The 17,091-nt window shown below is 38.6% G+C and overlaps 1 protein-coding gene across 1 annotated transcript in view; it reads right to left on the bottom strand.

Annotated features, from left to right (window-relative positions):
- The window catches only part of CEP95 (centrosomal protein 95), a 28,042-nt gene that overhangs the window by 2,238 nt on the left and 8,713 nt on the right, over positions 1-17,091 (bottom strand). Inside the window, exons 5-17 of the mRNA XM_045525835.1 lie at positions 16,777-16,882; positions 14,592-14,707; positions 11,298-11,429; positions 10,340-10,533; positions 8,843-8,955; positions 8,525-8,654; positions 7,447-7,600; positions 5,039-5,178; positions 4,070-4,159; positions 3,118-3,247; positions 2,162-2,331; positions 1,973-2,047; positions 784-936 (exon numbers count right to left, since the gene is read on the bottom strand). Coding sequence (XP_045381791.1) covers positions 784-936; positions 1,973-2,047; positions 2,162-2,331; positions 3,118-3,247; positions 4,070-4,159; positions 5,039-5,178; positions 7,447-7,600; positions 8,525-8,654; positions 8,843-8,955; positions 10,340-10,533; positions 11,298-11,429; positions 14,592-14,707; positions 16,777-16,882 — 1,703 coding nt within the window. The remainder of the gene's footprint in view (positions 1-783; positions 937-1,972; positions 2,048-2,161; positions 2,332-3,117; positions 3,248-4,069; positions 4,160-5,038; positions 5,179-7,446; positions 7,601-8,524; positions 8,655-8,842; positions 8,956-10,339; positions 10,534-11,297; positions 11,430-14,591; positions 14,708-16,776; positions 16,883-17,091) is intronic.

Below are 17,091 nucleotides of genomic sequence, written 5' to 3'. Positions count from 1 at the left end.
CTTAACCTCCCAAATCCTTGGTAATATCTTCTCTAGAAGTATTTAATACAGTTAACTATAATTACTGTAATGTTTTACTCCAGAGAGAAAATTTATTGCTAGTTTGGGATCCCAAAAGATTAGTCATTTCAGTTTGATTAGGATGAGACAGCAAATACCTGCTGGAAACCCCTCACAGCACAGCTGTCCTACACTATTCCTGATTTTATGTGGAATTCTAAGAGCCAGGGTCTTGCTCTGTTGTCTAGGCTGGAGTGCAGTGGCGTGATCATAGCAGCCCTGAACTCCTGGGCTCAAGCAATCCTCCTGCCTCAGCCTCCCAAGTAGCTGGGACTACAGGTGTGTGCCCACCATGCCTGGCTAACTTCTTTTATCTTTTGTAGAGAACAGGGTCTTGAACTCCTGGCCTCAAGCAATCCTCCCTGAGTGCTAGGACTACAGGTTTGAGCCACTGTGCCTGGTCTAAATTCCTGTCTCTTGTAACATGCTCCCAAACCCTTAAAGCAGTTGTGCTGGGGAAGTACTCATGTTATATGCAGAAGGCAGCGAAAATTAAGACTTCACATTAAGATGAGGGCCATGGAGACAACAGACAGGAACACACAATGGAGTCATAAAATGAAGCATGAACAAGTACAAATTCTCACAAGCAGATTTCTTAAGACCTACATTTGGGGTTTTGGATTCAAACTGGGACAGGAGTCGCAAAAAAAGGTGGTGGTTCTGGAAGTAACAGATACAAATCACCTTCTTACCAGGGCACGACAGAAAAGCCATATTTACCATTTCTTCCCGGGTCCTCATTCTCATCATTTTAGCACGCAGCTGGACTCTGTAGTCGTCATAGTATTTCCGGGCACGAACAATTTGTTGATGATTCTCTTTTATCTTTGATTGGGTAAACCTCTGTCTATGAATACGGTCCTTGAAATCTTGCTAAGAAAGGGGAAGGGAAAAGAATAAGGAATAGAAGGCGGTGGACTCAAGGGTTCTCATCTCCCCCACTCCCCCTCCAGAGGGCTGGGGGCCTACTGCCTGGGCGTGGAGTGTGAGAGACCACTGACCCCTGGAAGCCCTTTCAGCAGCTTCATCCACCTCCGTGTGCAGAGCAGCCCCAGCGAGCCCCACTGCTGCAGAGCAGGAGAGCTCCCGAGCGCCTCACCTCCCCACTCCACCAGGAGGTTGCCAAGCCACACCCAGATGCCAGCTCGGAAAGAGCAGGAAAATGGCATTTCCCAGACTTTCAAGCAAAGCTTGCGTTTCCAAGAGTATTTCATTAGACAATATTTGACAAAGTAAAGATGAAATGACATCATGTACTTAGGTGTTTGGGATATTGGTGTTTTTGTCCCCAAACCAAAGCACAACCTGCAGTTCTTGAGAGAACTTTCAGAATTGTTTAGTTACAGTTCTCATGGCTTATCTCTACACTTAATGAAAACTTTTTCAAATTTCTTCCTTTGGCAGATTGTTTCTGACCTCTGTCTTCTCTCTCCATTATACTCGATAGAGAATAATGTTTTAAGGATGATTCCCAGCCCGAATTACAATGGAGGCTGGCAAACTACTGCAGCTGTCTATTTGGGCCCTGGGAGACACGGGGAGAGGACAGAAAGCATCAAGTTACAACCAGGTGGCACCTTTAGGAGGGACTGTGGAGGTAGAAACCTTCTGGATTAAAATCTCAACTCTGCCCCCTGCTTATCATGCTGAGATCCAGGGCAAGTTACCTAACGCCTCAAAGCCTCAGGATTTTCATTTCATGGAAAATACCTTCTCTAACATACTGTAAAGACTAAATTAAAGTGTGTATGTAAAGTACCCAGCCCAGCCCATCAATTTTGGTTAAAGCTCTAGATGCATCCACAGGTAATTGTTACAGGTAAGGAACTGTTACCCAGCTGGTACAAATAAAGGAAAGGATATAACTTGTAAATTCAAAACTATACCACCCAATTTGCTCTTCACATACCAGTCTCTTGTTATGTTCATACTCTTTCTTGACAAGGGCAGTGAGGAGGTCATGCCTTCTTAGGGCCTCTTCTATCTGTAAGTGGGACACAAGAGCGAGTAGGTTAATAATGCTGTTCACTAGATGCTTAAGGATAAGCTCTTCCCCTTTCTGGTTTAAATGCCCAGTTTAAGACTGAAAGTAACTTACTTCATCCTGGAGTTTCTTCTTTGATCGATTTTCTCTATATGCATCTTTTTTGAGCTGTTCAACCTGTGCAATTTGCTGTTTCCACATCTTGCTTAGCGTTGGGCCAGAAACATAGAGAAAGGGAAACTGCTCCAGCATAAGTGGCAGGAGACTGTGCTCATTCACTTTCACTGCAAGGTAAAATGAGATGCGCTTAATTTGAAAGACTTGCTGACAAGAACTTTCACCCTTCCTTCCCGGTAGATCACAGCTTATCTAAGTGAGGTGGTTCCGATCCTGAAAAGAACAATTCTAAATATACTTATTACTTCTGCATTCCTTCTTCGATTGGAGTAAGCCCACTACTGGTAAGAACACAAATAAGCTCAACAGTTCTGAGGACATGCTGGTCCTGAGAAGTCCATCCAAACTGCTCAGCTGCTGCCTCAGTGCCTATGGACAGATGCTCTGAGTATGTTAAGATGGCAGACTCCTCAGCCCTCCCGATAGGCGTGTGCTTAGAAGACCGTCTCTCTCTCATGGGAAGGCCCCCACAATCTTTGGGGTGTAGTTGGAAGCCTGGTATTTCACATGACCTTGTTTCCTTGTAACAAGACTCTAACACACATGGGCACCGTCAATGTACGGGAACCAGGCAGGCCATCTACTTGCCCTGGAGCATTCCTTTCATTGTACCCATTTCCCAGGGAAAAAATGCGAACAGAAAGAGGCTAAAGCTGAAGCAGCAGGTAGTTAGGCTTGGCATTCCTTTGGTGCCAATAATATAGGCCTCTGTAAGGTACTTCTTTAAGAGTTTTAGCTCTCTTTACATAAAATCAGGAATATAGCAGAGATAAAAGAAAGAACTTTCTCTAGCTAACTGGTAGATGTTAGTTTTCAGTGATGTGTCCTTGGAATATAGCATACGCTTTCAAAGGCTGCCAGTTTTCCATAAAGTACAATTCTGTGGTTCTTACTTGGAAGTGCTTTATTTGCCTTTGGGAAGCCACCTCTTGGACTGCGAGTTGTGGTTTTTCTGGAGTAAACCTTCCAAGGCTCACTACGTTCTGGAGTTCCTTTATGAACAGCTTCTCTGTATATTTTTTCCTTAGAAGCAGATATAAAATAGAATAGAAATAAGAGATCTAACAACTCTTTCATATATCATCTTAAATATTACATATTGACAAAAATAGCTAACTACTCCCCAGCCAAACCACATTACTTCAGATTTCTAAAATCTGGTTAGTATTCATCCACTCTAAGTTAAAGGCATCTTTTGGCCTCTGGCATCCCTTGGAATTTGAAAAAGCACTGAATCTTTCTCAAGTTTCAGTCACCACAGTCCCACACTCTAAATACAACCACTATTAATGGGGTTTTTTTTTTCACTATTACTATGTCAATGTTTCCTTGACCACTTCTTCCATGCAGATTAAAAAAATTTCTCAAGCAACTATGCAGTATGCTTAGTTGTAATCAAACTGTATATCTTGTTTTTTTCACTAACATTTTAGCATAAACATTTTCCCCATGCTTTCACTTAGTTTCTGTAACCATCTTTTTGAAAGGCAAAGAAAACTTACACTTTCAGTTTCTTACAACCAGGTCCAGAGCAACCGGGACTCCGTCCCATTCCCCTTTGTCAGCCTAGACTATTTTTTTAAACCCCTGGTGAACTGCTAAGCAACAGGAACCCTTAAAAACGGATGGAAGTTTTAGGCAGAAAAAAAAATGTCGTTTTCTCTGGTACTATGTCTTGCCATATTTTAGCAACCTGAATGCCCTACGAAAAAGTGAAAATTCTACGTCATGAAATCCTGCCTTTTCTTAAAAAGCTAATGATTAAGGTCCTTTTCTTTTGGAAAGATCTATACTTCCCACTGATCTGATCAAATGGCATTTATTATAGTGGAGACTTTTACCCACTGTTTCCTCCTCGTCATTTATCCTTAGAGGTCCAATATTCTCTTGAACTTTATTTCTTCTTAGTTCCCTTTCAAATGCTTCAGTGAATGCCTAGAGGGGAAAAGGTCATAGGATATTGTAGTTATTAAAAACATACACAAATGAAAATGAAGGAAAAAAATTCACCTAGGATCCCGCCACCCCTAAAGTATCAAGCTCAATCACTTTAAGTTCCTTTCAAGCTCTGTACCATAAATCTACATTATTTTAACAGGTATGTAATTGGAACATAAAATGAAATTTTACATATTTTTTGTTCAGTTATTTGTTTTGATACTCCCCTGAATGGAAGTTACATGCTGAGTTACTGATTATAACTATTGTAAGACATCTGAATTGGTTTCAGTTTTTCACCATTATAAATCCTACCATATTATAAAACCACTATAAAACCTTCTATGGCAAACAACTTGAGCATTCTAAATTCATGCTGTTAATACATCTCAAAGTCCCTGTTGTACAGAAGTTTTTCCTTGGTATCATAACAGTCTCCCATGTTGAATCCCAACCACCACCTCTCATTCCTGTCTTGGGTACTTTCTCATTTTCTCTGTAACTCAAGTGGCCTGTCATGTTTAGTCCACCTCAAATCTCCTTCGCCGAAGGTCTCTCTGAAAATACCAACCCACACTGATCTCCTCTTTCTTAATCCACTGGAACACTAAGCTATGTCTGACCAGGTTATTTTCTTAAGAGTTTCACAAGTGTAATTTTATGTTTCCTAAGGGGGATATGAGCTCTGTCATCCACTCAGCTCAAGAACATTAAATGTATATTAGAGAAGGGAGGGAGGGAAGGAAGGAAGGAATAACAAAAAAGAATGTTAAAGGCATTTTAACCCTTTAATCAATCGCATGTTCACAGTAGCATCTGGCTGAGGGACAATGGTATTACCTGCTGCTCAGTGGTAGTTAAGAGATGGGGAAGTACCTTTGCTCGGAATGGGCGGGTATCTGTTTCTTTTGGCTTGCGCTGCCTTTTTCTCTCCGTGTGGAACTGTCTGTGTTTGTTAACTGGAGATGGAGAGAGTGAATGGGATCTGTAGGGTGACCTTCTATGCATGGAAAGTCCTGCAACACAGAAAAGACATGTCCTATTAGATCCTGATAGCCAGAAATGTTAAGTTGGAAACCAAATAGTTGGCTTTTACTAAATCCAAAGAGACTAATGAGTGAATGTGTTAAATGTACTCTCTACTATGACTAACTTGAATTTGTATGTTTAGCCACACCAAGTAAACAGACAAATGCACATAAATGTGTACTGTCTCAAAGAAGTACTTAGGTTCCATATTCGACTTTGGACTGAATTCAACATGTGGAATGCCTCCTGCGCTCAAAGGCCTATGGACAGTGCTCTAGGTGATGGGGGAGAGAGGGGAGAGAGAAAAGGCAAATTATCTAAGCAGTGCATCTGCTATCCTTTTACCTATCAAGATACTAAGGAGCCAGGATGTTAAGTATATATACACTTATCTTATAAAGGCTTATAAAGCATCATGCTTATAAGCAAAAATTAATGTAGTTAAGCATTGTCTAAGCAGTCCTGATTCTTCCCTACTTAGCAATCTAGCCCTCTTAATTCCACACTGCCTAAGAGATCTAACAAACCAAACCACTTTTCTCTACAACCCTTTTTATGTTCCATGTGTACAGATGTGCTTGGGCATCTGCTGGCTGTGAAGAGGGGGACTTCATGCCTTTTTGGAAAACGCAGTTAATTCTACATAGCTCTAAGGGTTGAGGAAGTTAGTTTGATACCTTTAAAAATAAATTTTCCCAGAGAATTCAAATTTTCCTGAGTTGTTATTTTTCTTTTCACATGCTTTTAATTCAAATCTTTCAATTCATTTTAAAGAAGACATTTTAGAAAACTGACTTGCACTATTTTATCTTTAGACTCTCCAGCAAATGCAGAAATGCACTATTTTAAATGACATATGTCTATGATGCATTCTTTAGAAACTGAAGACCCAATTGAAATAACATTTTAACTTAAACAATGTGTTTTCACAATGGAATATTGTGTATGTGTACAGTAGGGGAAACATGGAGGTCACTGGGTAAGGCTACCTTGAGACTAGCAGAGTCAAGTTTTAAGAGAAAAGATGAAATAATCAAGAGAAGGAAAGAGTATTCTTGAAGGCGTAAAAGAACAACTGAAAAGGTTAAAGAAGTTTTGGATGAAAAAAGAAACAATGGATGACCAAAGTAGATAAAATTAAATATAAAATATGCATAATTTTAGTTGGTGGAAGACAGGATAATTGTTTGGATTTGAACAATGGAAGATCAAATAGCAGGAAGTACTTGTAAGGCTGTGGCAAATCCAGGCCCGGCGCAGTGGCTCATGCCTGTGACCCTAGCACTCTGGGAGGCCAAGGCGGGAGGATCACTCGAGGTCAGGAGTTCGAGACCAGCCTGAGCAAGAGTGAGACCCCTGTCTCTACTAAAAATAGAAAGAAATTATATGGACAGGTAAAAATACATATAAAAAAATTAGCCAGGCATGGTGGCGCATGCCTGTAGTCCCAGCTACTCGGAGGCTGAGGCAGAAGGATCGCTTGAGCCCAGGAGTTTGAGGTTGCTGTGAGCTTAGGCTGACGCCACAGCACTGTACCCCGGGCAACAGAGTGAGACTCTGTCTCAAAAAAAAAAAAAAAAAAAAAGGAGAAAAGAAATGATCCAGGAATTCTACTAGATGTAGATCCTAGAGAAACCCCTGCACGTGTTACAGGCTGTTCATTGCAGAATTTTTTGTAGAAATGAAAACTGGAAACTATCTACATGTCCGCAATAGGGGAAATTGATAGCAATGTATATACTCATACAAATGGGGTATACTGTTAAGAACTTAGTTACACTGGAGTTAAAATGAATAGACTGGATCTGTAAGTTTGAACATAAATAGATTTCTAAGACAATGTTAACAGAAAAAAGCAAGCTGCAGAATGATATATAGTATCTACATAAATTTTTTAAAAACATAAAATAGTTTAAGACAAGTAATATACAAGCTGTTAAAATGTAACAACAGAGATAACCCAGAACATACCAACTTCAAGAAAGGGGTTTCATAAAGGGCTGGGAAAAGAGATCTATGGGGAGACCAAAGGGGTTTCTGCTGTTTTATTTCTTAAACACAGAAGAGTTAAAGCAAATATAATTGTTAACACCTGCTACTTCTAGATGGTGAAGATCCAGGTGTTTGATAACATTTTTGATCCTTTTATATATTTCTGATATATTTAAGATGAGAAAGAAAGTCATTAGAACAAATGGAACTACCTAGGTAGTTCATGTGGGCATTCCTATTCTCGGCCTCTCTAGGATAAGTACCTGGCCTGGGCTTCTTCGGCCCATACTCCACGATGCTGTCACTGTGCTGAGATAGTGTCTCCTCATTTCCATTCTCTAGCTCTTCATTTCCAATTTCTTCTCCTTTATGGTCAGTTTTTTCTTTAATTCGATCACCCAGGGCACTTTTTAACATCTATTGAGAAAATTCTTTTCAACATCTTTCACTGATTTCAGCAGAATGTAAATTGGTAGTAGTAAATAGATATAACCTTTAAAAAGCTTTCTTTGATAGTCGTTAATAACAGGTTTTCAGATACTGCTTATACATGTTTAGTTTTTTGGTTGTTTTTTTTTTTAGAGGTAGGGTCTTGCTTTGTTGTTGCCCAGGCTGGAGTGCAGTGGCACAGTCACAGTTCACTGCAGCCTCCAACTCCTGGGCTCCAGCAATTAATTTTCTTGCCTCCACCTCCTGAGTAGCTAGGACTATAGATACGTACCACCAATGCCCAGCTAATTTTTAAAAAAATTTTTTTGCATAGAGACAAGGTCTCTACACAAAACGTTGTTGCCCAAGCTGGTTTTGAACTCCTGTGCTCAAGCAATACACCTGCCTCAACCTCCTAAAGTGCTGGAATTACAGGCATGAGCCACTGGACCCAGCCTAGTTTTTAAAGAGTATATGTCAGGGCTATGGACTATTCAGTTTCAATAAACTGTAGAGTAAAACACAGGGATTTAATAAATTCATTCAATGACAACCCAAAACTGTAATATTGTATTTTGTGAGAGTAAGTGATCTACCCATTTTATACCTGACTTGTCTTTAGTGACAAAGGGAAACTATATAGGTACATCTAAAAATAAATGGTTTAGCATAATCATTTATGTCAAATGATTTAGTTTTCATCAGAATCCAATAAAATTTGGCTAAATCTGTACCAAATTTGGTTAAATCATGAAAGGCTAAGAGATCATTTTTCATGTCCTACCTGCCTGACTTATGCAACATTTTCACAGTAAGACACAATTCATCTTCCAACACCTTCAATGGTGACATCACTTAAATGCACACTAACCCACAGCAACCTCAACATAAATTAGAAAACACACGACTTGCCCAATCTAGTTCAGAGAGCCGTTGAGAAAGTTTCTCTGATACTGCATGTAATTCTTGTTCTGTTAACCTCTTTCTTGGCCTCTGGGGGGAACGTGAATCCCAGGATAACGTTGCAACTCTGTTTTCATTTCTGTAATAAGTGACCATATGACACTTAGTAGCCAGGTATATATTACTTAGTTTAAAATAACTACAATACATGCCTTAACAAATATTTCATACTGGTCTTCACAGCTAAATTTGGAGAGTATACCCCTTACTACTTTTCAAATCCCTTTGCAAACAGATTGTAAATACTGAAGACTGCAGTTACATTACCTTTTTCCTTTGGTAAGCTTCCTTGTCTCAGGGCCTTGGACCTGGGCTGGACGTGTTTCCTGTCTGCTATCTTTAGGCAACTTGGAAGTCAGGAAAACTCTATCATCTGGTTCCTATTAAAAACAGAAAAAAGTTGATTTGAAAAAGCTACAAAGAAGACACACAAAAACATTTTGGGAGTGGGAAGGAAGGACCTGTGGCACAAAGCTAGGTCCCTTCAATCTCCGTGTTTGTTTTTAAATGCATTTTTCAAAATACCCTATTGACACCAAGGCCAAAGGAATGGAGCAATGTCTATTAACATAAACTTGTGCTCAGAGGAAAAGTGTGGCTCAGGATGCCATTCAAAGGAATAGGTGAGGTGTTCTGAAACATGAAATTTCAGGGGTTATAGCTATACCTGGACAATGAAAAAATGATCAAACTTCAAGTGGAAAGTATTTAAGTCATTATCTTTCGTACCAAGGAGTCAATAAAGGCTGTCCAATATTGAAACAGTCCAAACAAAGATGAAACCTCCCAAAATATGAATAAAAGCTCTTAACATTTTTATTTATTAACCTTAGAGGGAATCTTTTAGAGAATACCTCTTGTGATGAAAAAACATTTACTTTTAACAATAGCTTCAATTTTACTTCAGTATCTTTTTCTTCTATTAAAGTAGATTTAATACTTTTTAGAAAACAGCAATGATAATTTAATTACATTAAAAAAATTTTTAAATGTAGTGTCCAGCTCAATTAATTATTTCAAAATGAACACTCCCATTTAATTGCTACCCAGAGGTCAAGAGATAGAATAGCTGTCACCCAGGCTGGAAGGCAATGAGAGGATCATAGCTCACTGAAGCTTCAAACTCCTGGGCTCAAGTCATCCTCCCACCTCAGTCTCCCGAGTAGCTGGGACTACTTGCGAACACTACCATGCCTGGCTCATTTTTTTTACTTTTTGTAAAGATGGTGTCTTGTCATCTTGCCCAGGCTGGTCCCAAACTCCTGGCCTCAAGCAATCCTCCCACCTCAGCCTCTCAAAGTGCTGGGATTAGAGGCTTGAGACACCATGCCTGGCCTAAATTATTTAATTAAGGATACACAACATGGATTCTGATGCCAGAATGCCTGCGTTCAAATCTTGACTCTATGACTGCTGTGTTCCCTCAGATAAGGTATTAATACTTAACTGCTTTCCATTGGCTTTTCTCCATGGAAAATAAATATAGTAGCTAGAGTTGTTTTGAGAAGTATATTATTCAACACCTGTAAAGTTCCTAAGTACTGTGCCTGGCACAAAATACATTTTGTGTTGGCTCTTATTATTTCCCTTTTCATACAATTATCTTGTCCCTGTCTTCCTAGAACAAGAACATGTAGATGTATGCAGAGATAAATTTTAAGAAATATAATGCTTTGACTAGTGCACTATATTTGATTACTATGCTAGCAGAGACCTCTTTAAATATGAGCTTCTAACCAATTAAAAGCAAGCTTTTCCACTTACCACAGAAAATTTCATGTGCTCTCCAGTAGAATTCACAGCCGGGGAGCAGTGACTTGAACGCAAGTATTCTTTTCCAATGGGGCAGGGTGCTCGAGGTTCTGAAGGGTGGTAGGGTGGATGTAAAGGAATAGCTGCTCGGATCGGCTCCCCCAGCTTCCTAGCACTTGGAATCATACTCACAGAAGGGGTTTCCACTAGTAAGACAAATTAAGGTTGGCTATTATGATGAAATTCTAAAAAATAAATTATTTTATACATACGTATATATACACACACATACCTATATAAATGAGTTCACACACACTAATTAGAAATATTTTTTAAACTTGATTGAACAAAGCACACACACAAATTAAACAAACCAGGGATGCATCCTCAGCAAACAAGTAGGAATCTAATTAAATAACGGTATAATTTTAATGTTATCATAAAAATGTTCCCTGAAAGTTATCTAAAATTAATAAAAAATTGAAAGCAACCTAAATGGGTTGAAGAATGGCTATGTAAATTATGGTTCATTAATACGTTAGAAAACTAGTTAGCCATTAATGATTTTATGTGATTCCACTATATGAAAATCCCAGAGATAATAAGGAATGAGAATATTTTTCAAGATACTACATTTTGTCATTCACTAATAATCTGAATACCACCAAGTTATATACTAATGTATCAGAGACTCTAATTGTCCTTAAAAACAAAAAACCAAGTTTTTGTTTGAGAGGAGGGTATAAGAGATAATAAAATAGTGGATACAAATATATGTGAACAAAGACCATCTTAAGGAGAAATCAGAGCTCATAATTAAAAGCAAACATTTACAAATAAGATCATGTAAAACCAAAATGAATCTCATATAAAGCAACAAAAGTATTAACAGCAATAGTAATTGTCCCAGGAACTATTGGCTCCAACTCAGCAGTAGTCTAAAGAAATAACAATACCCATTACAACTCACTGTCTTCAACAAAAGATGTCCTAGTCTTGGACAAAAAACTAGATGAGGGAGGGTATAACACATCTTCATGTGATTTAGAACTTGGTGAAGTTGAGGCTTTTTTATACTGTATTTCATTAGAACCTTGGGCACCTGGGAAAGAAAATATTAAAGGTAAAATTTTTAACTATCAAAATAGCTTGCTAAATATTACACTAAAAGCCAAGCATTTTATACTCAGGGAATAAAAATCTCAGGAATAATAATGTTGAAAAAACTATGTTGGTCCACTTGTTTGAAATATCAATTATTTTTAATAACTATCAGATACTAAAATTCAGTTTTGTAGCCCACAATCATTTACACAACTTAAAAGCAAACTTTTACACAATGTTGCATTATTTTGCCTCAGAAAAATAGGTGCTGAAGTTGTAGAAATGCTACTGTGTGGGCAAGTCTGGGTACGAAAAGATAGCAGAGTTAGGAGTCTTGGCTACTTCCACAAATATTTATAGTCCAGAAATTGAAGCCTAAATTAGATACCTGTGAAAGTACATGACAGTTATCTGACACCTTAAATCTAAGTATCAAAGGAAGCTGCTACACACCCTTTTATCACATCAAGTCCAAACACCTTTTCTCCTTTGCCTTAATTGCATTACTTTTAAACACAATCCCTCTCTCTACTTAGAATCTAAAAACAAGTAATTTATCTTTTACAGTCACACCTTTTTACATAGCACTCGATATCACAGAACCCATTTCCAATATCACTATCCCTTCCGTCCTCTGTCGATCCATCTGATTCTTTTCCTTCAAGAAACATTCTTGCATTACCTACAAGTGACTCTCATCAGTCCATTACTTTGCCTATCCCAATGGCAAGCAAACGTCTTTGGTCTACTGTCTGACCTTCTGGACTTAGGTTCTTTGAACATAATTCCTTAGAACAAAGTGTCTCTTCCTTGGAATCAGAGTACTAATGCTGAAAGGGACATCAGAGATGGGTTAGTCCAATTCTCTAATTTTACACTTGAAGAAACTAGGGCTCAGAAAAGGTAAGAGCCTTGTCCAAAGTCACACAGGCAGTAGCAGTCTGGATGAGAATGAAGGTCATTTGATTCCTAATTTAATGTACCTAATTCCACTCTAGCATTCTCATCAGTCTGTCCAAAAAATACTTACTGTACCTGGTGTTTTGCCAAGTTTTGGAATACTAAGATGAATACGAATAATTTCACTATATATTAGGTCATTAAATATGAAATGTCTGATTTCGAATCAAAAGTGTATTTCATCATATCTCAAAGAAGCCTGGAGAGCAAGTGGCGATGAAATCACGAAAGGCATTTTCCACAGCTTGTTGAGAATTGAATATTTTTCCTTGCAAGAAGTGGTCCAAAGCCTGGAAGAAGTCGTAGTCAGTTGGTACAAGGTCTGGTGAATACAGTAGATGACAGAAAGTTTCCAAATCCAGCCTCTGTAGTTTGAGCAGTGTTGTTTGTGTGACATGCAGTTGAGCATTGTCTTGCAAGAGGATTTGCCCTTCTCTATTGACCAATCTTGGCAGCTTAATCACAAACATCCTCATCATTTCAAATCCAATTGGTTGCAGTAGACATCTGCTCTAATCAACTGGCCAAGTTTCACGAAGCTGTGGTGGATAATACCAACACTGGACCACCAAACAGACATCATTAGCTTTTTGTGATATTTGGTTTTGAACTGTGTTTCAGCACTTCATCTTTATCCAACCACTGTGCTGAATGATTGCAATTGTCAAAAAATCCATTTGTCATCTCACGTAACAATACGGTATAAAAATGGTTCATCTTTATGTCGTGAGAACAAAGAAAGGCAAGCTTCAAGAAGATTTCTCCTCTGAGGATAATTTAATTCATGCAGAACACGTCTATCCAGCTTCTTTACCTTGCCCATTTGTTTCAAATGGTCCAGTCTTGTTGGAATAGTAATGTCAAACCTTGTTGCTAATTCACATGTAGGTTGAGATAGATTCGCTTCCACTACAGCTTTCAGCTCATCACTATCCATCCTTGGTCTCAGGTTGCTCACATGGCTCATTTTCAAGATTAAAATCACCAGAACACAACTTTTCAAACCATCGACATACTGTGTGTTCTTTAGCCACATCTTTCCCAAACATTCACTGATATTTTGAGCTGTTTGCACTGCACTGGTTCCCCGATGGAATTCATATTCAAAAATAATATGAATTTTTGACTTACCCATGGTTTCACAAAAATTGCTTTAAAAAAATTTGAAAGACATCACAAACCAAAACACACATTTGAAAGATGAGGATGTACCTTCACAATAAACATAATACAAGAAGTGTCAATATGTCAGCGATATCAACTTAAGGAAAGCAGACATTTCATACGGAATAACCTAATGTTTTATTTATCTTATTTACCAGCTGCCCCCACAAGTAGAATATAAGCTCACAAAGGCACGGATTTGTTTTATCACAGTTATCACCACTGCGCAGCACAGGAAAGTCACTGAATATTTGCTGAATGAGTAAGACATGGCTACTGTCTCTGAAACTCAATTTACATAACTGACAAAGTGAAAGTCACCATGCCATGTGTAAACAGTGTTACAGAAAGAAAGACAGCCACACTACAGGAACACAGAGCCTTAGAGCCTAAGACAGGTGGGGGAGGCTGTGCGCTGAAGGGTGAGTTTGCCAGGAATAGAAAGGAAGGAAGATCATCCTAGCAGTGGAAATAATATGATGCCAAGTAAGACCATGGCAACCAAGGTGGGCGCACTAGAGTAGGATGGTGGGAAAAAGGCAAGGTTGGAGGCTCAAAACTGGGGCCTGAAAGAAATTCAGGTCTACTGTGTACAAGCAGTAGGCTGTCAGAAATGTGGCCTGAGCCTGGGAGAAGTCACCACTGGGTATACATACCAGTTGAAATGATGGAAAAAAGTGAGTCAGACTAGTTCAGGAAACTACAATAAAGGAATACTCTGAAAGTGTGACTAGACTATAAAGCTATATCCAGAATTCCCTTCCCAGGGAATCAGGTACCACAAATTACATGACAACCTTATGTCTCACTTATTTGCCTTGGACTTATCTGCCCATGTGCCTATGACTCCCACTTGACTGTGATTTCAGATAACTGTTCATATTTAGTGAGTAATAGTGGTATTCTGGAATTTCAATTCTAATATTTAATTAGGGCTATTTTTCACAATTTTAAACATTCCTATGTATTAACTATTTACATTTTTATAGTTGTATGTTGAATAACAACAACTAATATTTAAAGTTTAACTACTCACCATTACTTCTTAGACAAAAGGTATGCGCTGTGTCTCCAAGTTTAATAATTTCACCAGTGGATTCTGCTTCATCTCCATCCCAAGATGGGCCTAAAGCCTCAGACGACAAGGAGCACCTGAAAGAGTTCCGTCCTTCACTCTGGGCCCAGCCTTACCACAGAGGGCCCCTCCTCTGAGGACCTATGAGGTGCTTCAAGCAGCTGGCCTGCAGGTGTCCAGACTGCTCACTGCTACGGAAGAAACAGGGAAAGACTCTCCCTTTTGCTGCTTATAATGTCTTGCTGCTTTTTTATCAGGTTTGTTTTGACTGACATATAAATGGTATATAATTAAGGATTAAAATGTATAGAATAGCAACCACTGGTGACTCTTAGGGTGTGGGAGTGGATGGGAGTCAGGGTAGGGCATTAATTTTGCATTAAATATCTCTGAATTATTTCACTATTGCACTTATTTTGTTATTTTTTAAAAAATCTTGTGATGAAAGAAATCCATCTTACAATGGTCTCCTTTGAGACACATTTTTCACAATGTACTATAAACTAAAAAAGGCAGCATTACCTCAAACCATGACAAACTCCACAAAAAAACTGAGAATCAGTTATTTAAAAGAAAGTCATAGCATCATGTTCAACCTTTAGTTAGCAAGAAGTACAATCAAACTTGTAATGACAACATTTTGTCTACAAAACAAGCAGAAATTTTAAAACTCTGGTATTAGTCAATGATATTGGTCCATGAGGGTGCAGTAACTCAGCACTTTTACGCTGTTGATGAATGCATAAACAGTCATGGGTTCTTTTGGAAAACACTTTAGCGAGTTTTATTAATAGCCTTGGCCAGGGACGGTGGCTCACGCCTATAATCATACCACTCTGGGAGGCCTAGGCGGGAGCATCTCTTGGGCTCAGGAGTTTGTGACCAGCCTGAGCCCTGAACAAGACCCCATCTCTACTAAAAATAAAAAAAATTAGCCAATGTGGTGGCGCATGCCTGCAGGAGGATCCCTTGAGTCCAGGAGTTTGCAGTTGCTGTGAGCTAGGCTAACGCCATGGCACTCTAGCCTAAGCAACAGAGTGAGACTCTAAGGAAAAAAACAGAGGAAAGACAAAACAAAACAAAACAAAAAACCCACTTAAAACATTCATACTCTTATTTTGAATCTAGCCTAAAGATATGATGGGGGGTAGGGGGGGCAGAAGAGCTGGAGAAGGAGAAAAACAATAAAGTATCAGTTTTTTTATGTAATATTAAAAAAAACCTTCCATTTCTTCCATTTTAGAGGAATGGCTTAGTAAATTATAAAAACGTTATTCAAACTATATGAATGGTATGTTATATAGTGATTAAAAATTATTTTAAAGAGTTTAACAACTTGAAAAACTTGATGGTAAATGTAAAAATGCAGGAAACAAAATTATACAGAAAATATGAAAATAAATCCAAAAAAGAAAAAACAAAATTTCTCTCTACTTTGCCAAGTTTTCTGCATGGAAGATGTATTAAATACTTTGATGATCAAAGGAAAAAATATAAAGATGACTTGGTAGTCACTACTGATAATTAGGTATTATGTGTAACTCAAAGTTCTTTACACATTAACTGCCATATGAAATATATTTTAAGTCACGCTAGTTTTGAACCCAGGGCCTCGTGAAGCATATGTAACTCACACATCTCCTCACCCTGGGAGCCACAGGAACTTTTTTTTTTTTTTTGAGACAGTACAGTGGCGTCATCGTAGCTCACTGCAACCTCAGACTCCTGGGGCTCAAGCGATCCTCTTGCCTTAGCCTCCCGAGCAGCTGGGACTACAGGTACTCGCCATGATGCCCGGCTACTTTTTCTACTTTTGGTACAGATGAGGTCTAGCCCTTCTCAGGCTGGTCTTGAACTCCTGACCTCATGCAATCCTCCCGCTTTGGCCTCCTAGAGTGGCAGGATTACAGGAGTGAGTGAGCCACTGTGCCTGGCCTGGAGAACTATTTTTCAAGTTGCATGTAACTCACACACAGAAAATAAAAAAAAAGTGTTTGACTGTAGAAAACAATAAAAAAAAACCCCAAATTTTTCATTAAATTAGAAAGGATCACTTTGTTTTTGAAGTTATTATTCTCTTTTTCCAATAAAACACCATGGCCCCAAGGAAAAAATTAATGATAAATTCATGGAGATTGAGTGATACCTCCCAAAAGAAACTCTTTTCCATGATGATTTAGATTCTTTAGTACTTTCTGGCTCTTCCAAAGGTTCTCCTTGATGGGATTCTGTAAAATACTGTTCAGTTTCACCTGTTCAGAACAGATAAAAACAATACCAAAATACCCCCAAGTTAATACTACTCCTCTATATAATAGGCAGGGAGAAGTAAACACAATGAGCACCCCAACCTTTTCTGGTAAACTGGGCTCTCATGAAAGTGAAATTAGAAAGAACCCAATCATCACCTATAATAAGCATGTATAACTTGAGTCAAAGACACAAGAATGTTGATTTTAAA

This window comes from Lemur catta, chromosome 15, assembly GCF_020740605.2.
Source record: "Lemur catta isolate mLemCat1 chromosome 15, mLemCat1.pri, whole genome shotgun sequence".
NCBI classification, from domain to species: Eukaryota; Metazoa; Chordata; class Mammalia; order Primates; family Lemuridae; genus Lemur; species Lemur catta.
The sequence above is the reverse complement of the archived record's forward strand: the minus strand, read 5'-3'. Positions and strand labels throughout refer to the sequence as shown.